Source organism: Barbus barbus (assembly GCF_936440315.1).
Source record: "Barbus barbus genome assembly, chromosome: 38".
Classification (NCBI taxonomy): domain Eukaryota; kingdom Metazoa; phylum Chordata; class Actinopteri; order Cypriniformes; family Cyprinidae; genus Barbus; species Barbus barbus.
The window spans coordinates 2,371,460-2,386,387 of NC_136716.1; the positions used below are offsets into that span (position 1 = coordinate 2,371,460).

General features: G+C 36.7%; 1 protein-coding gene across 2 annotated transcripts in view; it reads right to left on the bottom strand.

Annotated features, from left to right (window-relative positions):
* Nucleotides 1-8,093, bottom strand: part of LOC306857590 (ATP-binding cassette sub-family C member 3-like) — a 61,048-nt gene extending 52,955 nt beyond the window's left edge. For both annotated transcript variants that reach the window (XM_079397606.1, XM_079397607.1), the window contains exon 1: nucleotides 7,754-8,093. In XM_079397606.1, the coding sequence (XP_079253732.1) occupies nucleotides 7,754-7,786 (33 nt within the window). In that variant the 5' untranslated portion in view covers nucleotides 7,787-8,093. The remainder of the gene's footprint in view (nucleotides 1-7,753) is intronic.
* Between the last annotated feature and the right edge of the window lie 6,835 nt (nucleotides 8,094-14,928).

Below are 14,928 nucleotides of genomic sequence, written 5' to 3' on the forward strand. Positions count from 1 at the left end.
AACACAAACTCTCCCTACTGAGAGTCCAGAGCGCAGTAACGTGATACAGACGGATGGAGGATCAGGAAACACGGCTGACGCCACTCATGAGGATAGTAGGACAGAGATGAAACTCCTGACCCTCCACACATTTACACGTTCTCAGAACTCAATAAACTTCTATATAAAATACAACAAATACATTGTTTTGTGTTCCTATTTGCGCCAATAGCAAAATACAAAAATCACAACAATGTTTCTAGAACTTTCCAAAAGAGGACAATAATATGAAGAGATTGATATGTCAGTCAGAAAAGATAAAGATGTCAAATTTTCCATATCACAACCATTAACTATGTTTCTGTAATTAAATGCAAAGGTAATATAACACTTAGTATAGTGTTATTAAATGTACTTTTACAAGTCACCCCAGGACAGACACCTCAGGTATTTGACCCACATTTTCAATCCTCAGAGCGATTCTTAGAAAGCCTGTCCAGCAAAGCCATGTCAGGACACAGTGATCATCACACATCACACAGCACTCTTCATATACTGTACAAAGGCGGTCGTAATATCACAAAGCCATACAGTGTTCTCAAAAACCTCAAACCACACTAAGAGAAGAAGCACAGTTAACAATTAACTCGCAAGTTTAATGGCTTCATGCTGCCAGCTGCGAACGGTCACACACCAGATCAGACCGGGATGATGCATAAACCCATAGACATCTGCAAAACATGCCAATTAGGATTATTAAACATCAAGCTCTTTAGATATTGCATCAGCCACATCACTTTACCTCTAATGTAGTGTTTAGTTCACCCACAGAGATGAATTAAAGCACGAGATGCACAGGGGATCATCAGTTGTATTATTGGTCATATTCATGCACACATATAGCTGGACTGATAGTGAGCTGTGTAAATAAAGCAGTGTTTAAACAGGCATGTGGAGATCTCCCATAGGAGCACCATATCAAACACGCTCAGGAATCAGGTTTGGACTAATCTAAACATGCTTTCAGATTTAGACAACGGCTAGGGAAACACGCTGACTTCAACAGGAAGTATGGCACGAGTTGACTTTTGCTTTCCAAACATAGCATGGAGCACCGTATTTCCTTCCCTGGTTATCATTTGACACAGATGATGAGAAAACCCGCATGAGGGGGATTTCACACGGCTTTAATGAGGAAAAGAAACCTAGAAGACACATTTATAGACACTGGTTTTCCCGTTTCCATTGTTAGAGGCTGTTATCTGGTAATATGTGGTCTTATAACAACCCAATAATTGGCACATGTGTTAAAAGTGCATCATTAAGGGCTTCAAATGGAAATCACCTTTAAGCCATAATTATGGTTGATTTTTGTTCAGTGCAAGAGCAATGTAAACAACGAATCGGCTCGCTCTGCTTGCTCAACGCAAAGCCATTATACATGTTACTACATGTCGAGTTACTAAATCAAGTTTTACTGGTGAGTTTGGGCCAAGAGACTGTAATGATTCAGAGCTGAATGCAGATGTTTCTGAACTAGATTTGCGTTTCCTGAAGGAAATACCAGCGCTCAGAGAAGAATGCTGTTAAGGTTTTCTCATACTGTTTTGATGCCTAAATTCACTGATTTAATTTTTTTAGTCATTTATTAAGACAATATAGAATTTTAATATCTAAAATAAAATATTTTGGTATTCATTTTTAATATTATATCTAAAATATCTAAAATAATGATCAGAAGTACTAAATCTATTTAGTGAATATAAAATACCTTCTGACTGACTATGACTGTTTAACATCATGCAGCAGTTTCACGTCCAGTATGGACAGACAAATGTTATTTTGTTTGATTTCAGATACTGACACCTCCATTAAATGCTGTTAAAGCTTGAGATAAGTTTAGGTGTGGTTCTCTGTAAATGAAACAAACCCCAGTCGCTTTGCTGATGTCCGTTTCAGGCAGCTGCACACATGAATCAGCACAGATCAGATGCTGCGAGTCATTGCACTCTCTAGTTCCCTACGCAGAGAATCACTATCACGGCATGAATGCAGACAGTTGAAAGTGTGCACTAAACATTAGGACACTGCTGGCTAAATTATGTGGTTCTGTGGCAAGTTTTTTTTTACAAACACTACGACCTGTTTCTCAAAACTATGGCCACTTTTTCAAAACCCTTTGCACAGTGAAGCACAGCAGCATGCATGACATTTAGATCATCTATTATTGTTTTGGCAACAAATACAGTACGTGCAATGACTACATACATTAATTGTTTTCTCACTCAGACACAAAAAAATGCAAAAACTCAAAAACAGGCCAATTTTCAACTTAAGTTCAAAACCTAACATAATGCAACATGCAATAAGACAGCTATTTGCTACATGTCTAATGTAATACTATATTGAAATATATTCCAATTGTGAAAAATGCTATCAAAACAATTAGATGTAGCTGAACAGTACAAAAGGGGAAAATAACTGTGTACTGTGATGTAAACACGCAGCATGTAACAGAGTGTCATTCTTGTTTTTTAAAGAAATTGTGTGATGCTACCTCTTGTTAGTGTTTTTTAGGTCATTGTGGTATGAGTGAAAAGTGAGTTTGCTATTAAGCTCGCCTCAAGCACCCAAAAATGAGCACAGTTACAGATGCATTAAAAATGATTAAAAATTAAAGGGTGAAATCTTTAATGTTATGGTGCTGGAATCACTTCACAGTAACAAAACAAAACACACCAAGAGAGACTGTTACCTATTAACGTTAAAGGAATAGTAGATGAGTTTGTTTCTTCGTCAGATTTGGAGAAATGTAGCATTACATCACTTGCTCACCAATGGATGCTCTGCAGTGAATGGGTGCCGTCAGAATGAGAGTCCAAACAGCTGATAAAAACATCACAATAATCCACAAGTAATGCACACCACTCCAGTCCATCAGTTAATGTCTAGTGAATCCAAAAGCTGTGTGTTTGTACGAAACAAATCCATCAAGACGTTTTTAGCTCAAATATGAGTCCATAATCCATAATAACGCTTCCTCCAGTGGAAAAAGTCCATCTCCTGTTGTCTCTCACATCGAAATCCTGCCACATAGTTGTTTTGATCTGTGCAGATTTCTCTCCCGATTCAGACCAGATGACTTTTTCACTGGAGGAAGAGTTTTTATGGTTTTTGCTGTTTTTTATTTGTTTTTGTGGTTGACTTTTAGACTATTTTAGTTTTAAAAAAACATCTCGATGGATTTTTTTCTTCCAAACACACAGCTTTTGGCTTCTCAAGACATTAATTGATGGACTGGAGTGGTGTGGATTACTTGTGGATTATTGTGATGTGTTTATCAGCTGTTTGGACTCTCATTCTGACGGCACCCATTCACTGCAGAGGATTCATTGCTGAGACAGTGATGGAAAGATACATTTCTCCAAATCTGATGAAGAAATCTTGACATCTTGGATTGATTGAGGGTTTGTTTTTGGCTGGACTACGTTTTTAATTGCAGAAAACATTTATTAATATCCATAAAAGCAAAGGCACCTGCTCAGTGGCGTTATTTAGGTGTTTGCCTGAATTGACCGCAGTGCTAACAGGGATTAATTCAAGCAGACATTAAATATATTCAGGGCCAAAAGCGACAAATTCGATGTCAGTCACAAGACAATCCAGGCAAAATCCAGTAGGTCGCCAACGTAGCCTAAGAATTTCCAGTGAAAACATGGGTCAAAAGAGGTGAGATTTGAAACGGAGCAGACTTTACCGATCCGGCTAAGGAACAGGTTATGCCCTGGAATGAGTTACCTTACCTGACATTTCACACATGCCAGTAATTGCTTTAGCTCTCATTATAGTAACATTCAGTATTAACGATTCGGAGGTAATCTCTGATGGATTAACTGCTTTGTGAAATAGGGACAGCAACATGCTACAAGTATTTCCCACTGATCTCGGTTCAGTTCACTGCTCTTCACGAGTAACTCAGCCGTTCGTTTAGCACTGAGAGGGATTTCACCTAAATATGAAACATGAAATCAGTGCCATAAGTGATATATGACACAATGAAATAGTAACATTTTAAAGTTACAAAGCTGAGTAACATTCTATCTGAGTAAGCGGCATCAGTTTATAGACAAAATGATACTGGAACAATTTAAATCAATACATAATATACTTGTATCATATCAGTTATCAGTCACTCAATATTAGATATTTAATTGTGAATGCTCATTTCTTTGATTTTTACATGCAGATCACATTTGCTGTCATCTAACGCTCACTTACAGATTAAAAAATACTAATAATTTAATAGTTACATTTTATACAAGTCTAGTAATGAATATTTGTTTTTTAATACTGTACATGTTATGAAGCCTAAATTCACTGATTTAATTTTTAGTGTTTTTTAAAAGACAGTATTGTATAGAATTTTAATATATATATATATATAAAGAGGTCTTTATATAAAATGCAATAAATATTAAATTAATAATTATTTAAAAAAATATATATATATATTTTATACAGTATATTTTTTACATTTATATTACAGTAAATATTTAAAAATCTTTAATATATGAAATAATGATCTCCTAATATATCTCCTGGACTGACGGTGATTGATTCCTATCATGCTGTAGTATCTTGTTTAGTATGGAGAGACACACAACTTTTTATTCGATTTCACAGACACTTTCAGTGACATCTTGGAAACATTTTCCCGCATTGCAACAATTATCTCTGCTATAAAATAGCACAAGTTTGTCTTTAGTGGTTTAGCTGTTCTTCACATAAACAGAGCAGTGGCGCTATTCTGCAATGGCTGCTGCAATGAATGAAGACGTTCGAGGACATTTATCAGTATGTGCAACACAGAATGTAGAGCAAGCAGGAGATACAGAGATGAAAAAGGAGCAGAAGAGAAATGTGTTTCAGTGTATGCATCATGCAAAAGAGTCGCATCAAAGAGATTCAATGAGGAGCCGCTGACACTGACACACACATTCGGTGAGAGTCTGCCGTTACCTTACATGACCCGCGGCTTCTGAGCAAAACTAATCTAAATCTGAGTGAGCACAATGAAATGAGCTGAATGCAGCCAGACAGCGGCGCCTCAGTCTATACAGTAAGACTAGCTACAGTCTAAAGCGACCGCCGTACAGGATTCAAAAGAACAGCTAAAAAGCATGCTAAAAATGATGTCTTATACATCTGTGTGCTGAGGAAGCAGAGTAATGCAGTATTTAATTACAGCATTTAATACAGACTTTAGATGGTGATAGTAGTATCAGTGCACTCATAGGAACAATAGAGTGATTAAATCTATAACATGAGACCAAATATTCATCATTAACTCAAAACAACAGAGTTTTATCAAATAAAAACAGCAAAATCAGAAAGATTAGTCTACATTTGCATTAAATATTCCTGTGGGTTAAAAGAATAGTGTGATCTTACAGGTAAATATTGTGATTTAAACCTAAAAAATAAAACCTGGAAATTAAATTTGATTCAATAAGAATATTAAACCGAAGTTACAGAACTGAGAATATTTTTTTTGACATATTCTGCTGTGTTACAGTAAATGCAGAATAATTTCACAACACAAGCCTCAAGCTTCCTCTGTCTGTCCAGATCGTATTAGCCACAGGAAACTGATTCTTGATGATGATAATTCAATAGATCAGATCACACTTTATTTGAAGCTTTTACATACAATGTATTGTATATTTTCAATAATAATTGCAACCTTAGATAAAAATGCATTTTAATATTTGCACATTTCTTGCTTGTCATGTGGTAAAATGCACTGTACTTTCTAAAGGTGCATTAATAAGTATTATAATGTTTTATAAATGTATTTATCATTTTTCATGCAATGCATTATAAGATGCATTAATAAATATTATAATGTTTTATAACCGTGTTTATAATTTTCCATGCAATGCATTATAAGGTGCATTACAAGAAATGATTCATAAACATATAAAAACTAAATAATAATTATAAAACGTCATGAAAATAGAGCTTTTTTTATACTGGCTTGTTGCAGGTCTATAGAAACCTCTTGCAATATACAAGAATATTTGACATGACTTTTTTTATCTCATATTAGGTTGCTGTAAGGACAAACACTTGATTTTTGCACTTGCCTATCCTGTTATGATCCTGGCATTTCTGAACAGAGGAATGTTTGAGCCCTTTGCATTTCTTCTTAACCTACATAGTGTTTATGTCTGTAATGCTGACTGACCGCACAAGCCCCTCGGAGAGCCTAATGACCCCGAGAATAAGCCTTCGCTGTGTCTGTCCAGCTAACTAGGCCATGCACACCGATGCTATTACCTCCATTAACCTCGTAAACAGCAGAAATTTCTCTCCAGAAGCTGTGACGCGGCCTGACCCCGAATAAATCAACATGAGAGGTGAGCAAAATGTCAGACCATATGGAGAAAAACATGCTATTAATGTTAATGAAGGTTGCAGAACATGACTCAAGCCCGACTCATTTCCTTGAATCACTTCTTTTAAACAGTTCAGTTGAAAAGACTGATTCACTGCTTGTTTGTGATCACATGGTTTCTAGAATCCCACTTTGGGCTCTAAAATGTTCATTTAAAGTCATTTGCAGACACATATCGTGCAAATTTTATTTGTACTAACTTTTTATTAATATAGGTTGGCTATTTATTGAAATGTCATATGTATTAACTGAAACCATCAGTCAGCTCAAAAGACAAAGTTTCAGGCATTTTAAACCTAAATATAACAGAATTTGCATGCATTCCTTTGCAATCCATTCACAAAGGTTTTGCATGTCAGAAAAGGCCATTCATTCTTTGACAGTAGCTCCACAGTGCGACAGAATGACAGCGACAGGACACAGATAATAATAATAAAAAAATATACAATAAAATAAAATAATGTACAAATATACAAAATGGACAATATGCAAAATAGCACAAACACAATATACAAAATAGACAATGCAGTACGTACAGGTATGTTAGGTGCAAGACTTCAAATGTTCATGAGATGGATTGTTCTCTCTGTAAACCGAATAGGAGTCTAACATGTTTAATGAATTCAATGATCGATGCTCTCCCAAACCGATTCAGTCTTGTAACTCATAAGCAATGCTATGAACCAATTCATTCAAATGATTCATACAAATGCAGTGAATGTATGGTCGTATCCCACATGTGAATGATAACACAGCTAACTCAAAATGAGATTCTCTCAAAGTTATTCACATTCTACCAGTAATGCATTGATCTCAAACTCAATTCCAACCAGCCCTTTCTAGTGCTCCTGAAGACCTTGATTAGCTGGATCAGGTTTGAATTGAGTTTGAGACCAATGCAGTAATGTGGATATCCTTAGACTATCCATCCAACTAAAATATTTCAGGAGAATATTCCATGAATGATGTATTAACGTTATTAAAGATCAAGTAACTTTGAGATATCCTTGACAGTACATTAGTTAGTTTTCCCTCCTATTTACATAAGATTTTTACTTTTTTTTTTTATTACTTTTTTCAGTGAACATTCAAAAACAAATTCAAGATCATGTCAGCAAAATGATTAAAAGTCACAGCAACATTATTTGAGATCAGCTCGTTATAATAACAGCGTTACATTCGTTACGCATTGATTGTTACACTGGGTCTCTCTTCTCTTGCGGATGAACAGAGCTTTAAATGCATTCACAAGCTACTAAACACATCCAAAGCTCGCGGTACGGATGTTTTTATATGCGGGAGTTGATGAGAACTTACCCAGAATGTCAGATTGCCGCATAAGTGCTTCATCGCTGTTCGACGGAGCTCTTCCTTGTGCCGACAGGAGGATGTGGCTGCTTTTCTTTGCTGCGCTTTTGTTCTTGCATGCGACTCAAACACAGGCTCGTACGCGCACACATAGACGAAGCACACTGTATCGACGGACAGCGGATAATCTGTTATTAGTTGTGTGGCCGGTTCCTAACCCTCCTCCCCCGGGCAGCGCGTAATGACGTCCGAAACTACACTCTCTTGCCCCCCTGGCTTGGTTTGGTTCAGAGCAGACAGTCACTCTCTGAGGTTGTCATGGCACGGGAGCCCCGCCCACTTTGTGCGTGGATCTGTCAGGCGCGCGCGCGCCACACATGCACACAGTTCCTATCTGATCTAAACATACATTCAGGCAGGGCTCGACATTAACTGAATGTTTTGGTCGGGCAAGTGAAAGAGAAATGTATTTGCCCAATCGGACAAGGAACTTGAAAAAGTCAATACCAAAAACAATAATAACTGCCTTTATTTATGATATAGCCTTTCTTATAGGGGTGTGCGATATATATCGTTTGAGATCATTTCGTAATTGTTGTTTTATAAAGTGTACTACAAGAATCGCACGCAGAAAATTCAAGATATGGGAGAAGAAAATGTATATATTTATATAATTTCATATAGTTTCACACGAAGATCGATTTTTTTTTTTTTTTTTGCTCTAAAAACCATCATGATTACAAATGTGAACAGTTCAATAAACAAGAATTTAACATTAAGAGACTTACGTTTTAGACACCATATTTAGTGTTTTTGCGCTATTTCAACAATAAAAATAATTCCAAACACAGCCACAGCACTGTTCTGCGTCTCTGAGCAACATGACGGTGTTTCGGTCCTGAATGAATCAATTATTTAAATGATTCGGTTCAGTCGCAATGAATCACTTATTAACAGTGACTTGATGCCACCTACTGGTGGTTTTAATTTCACATTTACAGCATTTTTATTTATTTTTTTATCATTTCAAATATCAGTTTTCATCGTTTTATGAATCAAAACATTATTTATTAATTTGTAACTGCAGATTAAAGCATTCCATGTCCTTCAGAGCTGCATTAAACAGTGGGTAAATATATCTATTCCACTTCAGATGCAGCTTCTGTGTTTCCTCTGCATTGCAAAGATTAATTTTGCTGATACTGATTTCATTTGTTTGGTAACAGCCCAAATGTCTTATTATACTAATTGTCTGATTAAATTGAACTCTAATTTTAAAAAATAATAATTTAAGTTTGAAAATTAATATATATATATATATATATATATATATATATATATAAAAAATAGGTATATATAAGCATTTTATTTTTAAGTTCAATATAAAATAATTATATTTGTAATTAATACTCCCTTTTTATTTTAAAATATAACAGTATTTTTTTTTTCTCTCCGGGCAAGTAACTTTTATACTCGGACAAGTAAATGACAAATTTCAGTGCTCGCGCTCCATGAATGAATTCTGCTCTCTGCCGATTTCTGAAGTGAAAGTGCTCTGTGGAAACAGGGAGTTTCCCTTTTAAACCAATCCAAATAGATACACTCTAAAAAAAAATGGTGGGTTAAATATAACCCAGCGCTGGGTAAAATATGGGTGAATCCAGCGGTGGGTTACTGCCCAGAAGGTTGGGTTAAACATTTAACCCAGTTGTTGGTTGAAAACAATCAAGCATGTGTTCTGTCCAATAATTACCCAGCACTGGGTTGTATCTAACCCAGCATTTTTTCTTTAGAGTGTAGACAAAGCAGCTTAAATATGAGCGTTTACGGGGCTTTTATTTTGGAATTATACATAAAATAGTCCTGGCACTGCGTGAGTGAATCTGAGGTGTACCCTCACTCCGAAGTGAAAGTGGTCTGTGGAAACAGGGAGTTTCCTTTTTAGAGCTGCCTAAAATCAAGGACAAAACTGGTCATATATGATATTTTGGAGGGCTTTAATTTTGTAATAGAAAATCAGACAGTCCTGACATTGTGCAAATAACATTCTGTAGTAGTGTACTGTTAATCAAAGGTGAAATTTTTTGTGGAAACAGGGAATTTTCTTTTTGTGAATTTACAGATAAATGTGGTTATATGCAAGTTCATGAAAGGCTTTTATTTTGTTATTTCTCATCAGTTATTTGGAAATTCTACATTTAATATTACTCAACATTTGAAGTTATTTTCATTTCATCAGACCGTTTTTTTTAAACATTTGTATTATTTAAAATGTATTTATTTATTCGTTCATTAATTCATTTATTTATTCAATATTGACAGAGAAACTGGTTTAATAAATGAATGCCAGAGATCGCTTTTCCTCTGATCTGAGTTTTAACCATAGACTGTGATTTTACTCGCTATTACCGCAACGCCTAGAATATGCGCGCACCTCAAAATAACGTGCGGCTAGAATGACCGTGTTTTTCAGAGTGGAGGCTGGCCTGACCGCAGTTGGCAGAGGCTATTTACACTAATTCCGCCCACCAACGTGTGATTGGGACTGTCAAGATTATAAAAAGCTGCTATGCACCAATCACTCCTGTGGCACAGATGGTAAAGCGGGTATGGTGGTATTATTGACTCGATCGACCCGGGTGCAAACCCGCCTTTTGCAGAACTTTTTTTTTCTCCCTTTTCAAATCTCATATCACATCGTAAAGGCATTTATTTTTAATTAAAAAAATTAAATACTGCTATTTTCACTTAGTGTAGATAAGTTGCTATTTGAACTTAAGAAAAAATGAGACCGCAATTTCAACCGAGGGGGGCCTATAATGCCCAGGGCACCTCTGCGTCATAATGCGTCCCTGGATACATTCTAACCATATTTGTAAAAATGTATCAAGTCATCCACAAATTAGTTTTTCCTTCTAGTTACCTAACATGTTGGGAGTGCCGTCCCCAAAAATATGTTTTTTGCAAACATTCTGTGAAGTTGTGAACTTTTAAGTGTTCTCTAACCCATTTGAAACTAGGAAGTATTAATGTTTAAAAAACGTTAGATGAACCAACAATGTATAAATATTGTGTTCATGGATTTTATTACGCAGTTTTCCTTGTGGAGCCATTGAACAATTCGTCTCATTGTAGGTGATTTTGCGATGCTTGCATACATTGCAGGTGAAACCACACACATTTGCATTATTATGCCACACAGAAAGATAATAGTATGTACTAGACATTAATTTGTATTTATGCAAATTGTCTTCAGGCACATACATAGCATCCCATTCATATAGGATCTTTGCTGTCATGAATCTGTCTCTGCTGAACAGCGTTTAAGTAAAGGCCTGCATATATGTTTTATCAAGGCCTGTAGTTCTTAATGAAAACAGAAGATGAGCAGTCAATAAACAACAGAACTCATGAAAAAAGTTAAAGCTTGCGAGCCAGCAGAGAGTGTAACCGAAGGATTGATCTCATTACACGCATAAAAACCTCTTCCTCATGCTGGAACAGCTAATCTGCACCAGAGCCAAGAGAAGATGAGCACAGGCCTGTCTGAGATCCCAGGCCTGACAGAATAACTATCCACTCCATTTGCATCTGCTGTTTATTACCTCCATTATTCTTCCTTAATGCCAAAAACATGCTTTCTGCTCTTGTATGTCTTTAGCTCAATTTAATTAAGTGATGGACGGTCAGGATCATTGCTGAAACATTACACATTTTGTCTGCTCTGGAGTGATGTAGACCCTCTGAGTTGAGGACAGTGCTTATTTTGCTGCTTTTAAACCTATACCATCAAGCACACTTCAATGCTGCACAGTCTAGTGCAGGGGTTTTCAACCTTTTAAGACATGCGCCCCCCTAAGTTTGTCTAATTTCACTCGCGCCCCCCCCCCCCCCCCCCCCCCGAGCCCAAAGTGTGCGAACATCATTCACATATTGTTTGCTGCGTTTCCAGTGCGTAGCATTAAGAAACATAAACATATAACCAGTTTACCTGATTCAGTGTGATGGCTGAGCTTGTTTCTGAGATAACAACATGCCAATCTGTGGTTGGATTTCTGACATGACTAACCGTAAATCATTTTACACTAGGGGTGGGCGATATGGGAAAAATATCATATCACGATTTTTTTTTTTAAATATCACGATTCACGATTTTATCACGATTCTTTGTCATGTTAGTTTTACTATTTTGGTTTTACAAGTTGTCTGAGCATTACAGCCAAACTAGAAAGGCAAAACCTTTCAAGGTAGAAAAAAAAAAAAAAGACATTGCAGATATTTAGGCCAAAGTGGGCAAAGATAAAAATCTTTGTCATCATTTTATCTTTCTTATTAAAAAATAAGAACAAAGATACAATGATGTATGAAGAACAGTGCTTTATTTTCAGGTACAATAGGTGTATTTAGCAGTGCATTCAATGAAATTGAATGAACAAATATAAAAATAAAACACTAGATAGACTGATTGCTAAAGCAACTGTATTAAAGATTTTCAGTCAAGAATAGTGAGTGATTTTTCTCTTTGTGTTTTATTGTTTTGTTAACGTTAAATGAATAGTTCCCCCACAAATAAATATTCTGTCATCTGTCTGTCAATTCTGTCATAATGTTGTATTTTTATACCATCATTTACTCAAAAGTTGTTTTAAACCTGAATGAGTTTCTTTCTTCTGCGAAACATAAATGCTATTTTGAAGAAGGTGGAAAACCAAACAGTTGCTGGTCCTCAGTGACTTCCATTGGATTTTTCTTTCCTACTATCAAAGTCAATGTGGACCAGCAACTGTTTGGTTACCCTCATTCTTCAAATATATATATCTTATTTTGGGTTCAGCACAAGAAATTAATAGAGGTTTGGGACAACGTGAGTGAGTAAATAATGACAGAAATTAACATTTAGGGTGAATTATCCCTTTAATGACAGTCGACAGCATGTTTAGTGTCCTGTCTCTTTAAGAGCTGCACGCATCTAATATACAGGCACGCATCCGTTTCTCTCTTAACTATTTACTTTCATTTTAGAGATAACCAACTGAGTCTGTATGTAAACCTTGTGTGTTTTGACAGTATTAGCGCAAAAGATAAGTTAGTTGAGTAATCTGGCGCTGTTAGACAGGCTTTTTAGTGCGCGTGCTTCAGGTGTATGCGCTCAGAAAAAGGGCACCTCAGACCAGCGCGCGAATTAAACATTTAACCAGCAAGGATTGTGTGCAAATAATGTACTTTTGCGATCGCGAATAAGTGCAGTGTCCTGTCAGAGTAACTCTACTGCTGTATGTCGTGTTGTACAGTATATAGAGACGGAGGCGCCAGAACTGTATTTGATATAATGTGTGCTGTAGCACGATACTACCATATTTCTTCAAAAGCAGATCGTGGAGACATTTTTATCGTCCACGATCAAAAAATCGTCATATCGCACACCCCTATTTTACACCATTCTCACTGTCGCCGAACAGCGGGAGTCAGATTGCCCCCTAGCGGATGGCTGAAGAATTGAAAGTTCGTATTCATAAATCTTCAAGGTCTTCACAAATCTTCAAAAATTCAAGTCTCTGAATTAATTGATGCTCGCGCCCCCCTTGACAGGTTGAAAACCCCTGGTCTAGTGAGACTGTTAGTTTACTGTGACTCAGCACAGATGTAAAAAAAAATGTTTAGCATATTCTTTGTTTCTTGTATAAACACTGATGTTTTTTCGCTTTTGGGTGTTGAGCATGCTCTAATGGTGTAATAAAGAACTGCAGCAGCTGCTTGATTATTATACTGAACAGGTGACTTTTAACCTAGAGTTAATTAACGTTGGAAAATATCTAAAAGGTAAAGAGAATGGTAACTATGCATCTATGGGTTTTTCATAGCTTCCAGCTGTTTGCTAGACAACACGACAATACATAATGTACAGATAAAATAGTTTTACACTGAAAATAATACAGAAAATGTATTATGTATAAAAAAAAAAAAAAGTAAGTTGTGTTATTGATCATAAAAGCCTAAAATAAAGAATGCTGAAGCTAGGGTTGTTTTTGAATCTCAGTATGTGTCCACTGACCACTAGATGGGACCCTTGTCCAGATTGATAACTGCCCAAACACTTACAGAGAGGTTAACTGGAAGACAGGAGTCACATTGTCTCAGTTTAGGCAGTTTGTTGTGGTTGATGAAGAGTTACAGTTTGAGGTTTGGGGTCTGTGGTTGTTGGTTTTGTTGAAGGTAAGTTGCATAAAAAAGGGTTTGAGATTAGATAGACAGACAAACAGACGGATGGATGGATGGATGCATGGATGCGTAGATGGATGGATGGATGGATGAATGCATAGATGGATCCATGGGTGCATGGATGGATACATAAATGGATGCATGGATGGAGGGATACATAGATGGATGGTTGGATGGAGGGAGAGAGGGATACATAGATTGATGCATGGATATATGGATGGATGGATGTATAGATGGATCCATGGATGGATGGATGGATGGAGGGATACACAGATGGATGCTTGGATGGATGGATGGATACATAGATGGATGCTTGGATGGATGGATACATAGATGGATACATAAATGGATGGACACATAGATGGATGCATGGATGAATGGATATATAGATGGATGAATGGATATATAGATGGATGCATGGATGGATGGATACATAAATGGATGCATGGATGCATGGATGCGTGGATGGATGGATGGATGAATGGATATATAGATGGATGCATGGATGGATGGACACATAGATGGATGCATGGATGGATGGAGGGATACATAGAGGGATGCTTGGATGGATGGATACATAGATGGATGCATGGATGGATGGAGGGATACATAGATGGATGCTTGGATGGATGGATACATAGATGGATACATAAATGGATGGACACATAGATGGATGAATGGATATATAGATGGATGAATGGATATATAGATGGATGCATGGATGGATGGATACATAAATGGATGCATGGATGCGTGGATGGATGGATGAATGGATATATAGATGGATGCATGGATGGATGGATACATAGATGGATGCATGGATGGATGGAGGGATACATAGATGGATGCTTGGATGGGTGGATGGATGGAGGGATACATAGGTGGATGCTTGGATGGATGGATTGATACATACACTGTAGATGGATGCATGGATGGAGGGATATATAGATGAATGGATGGATGGA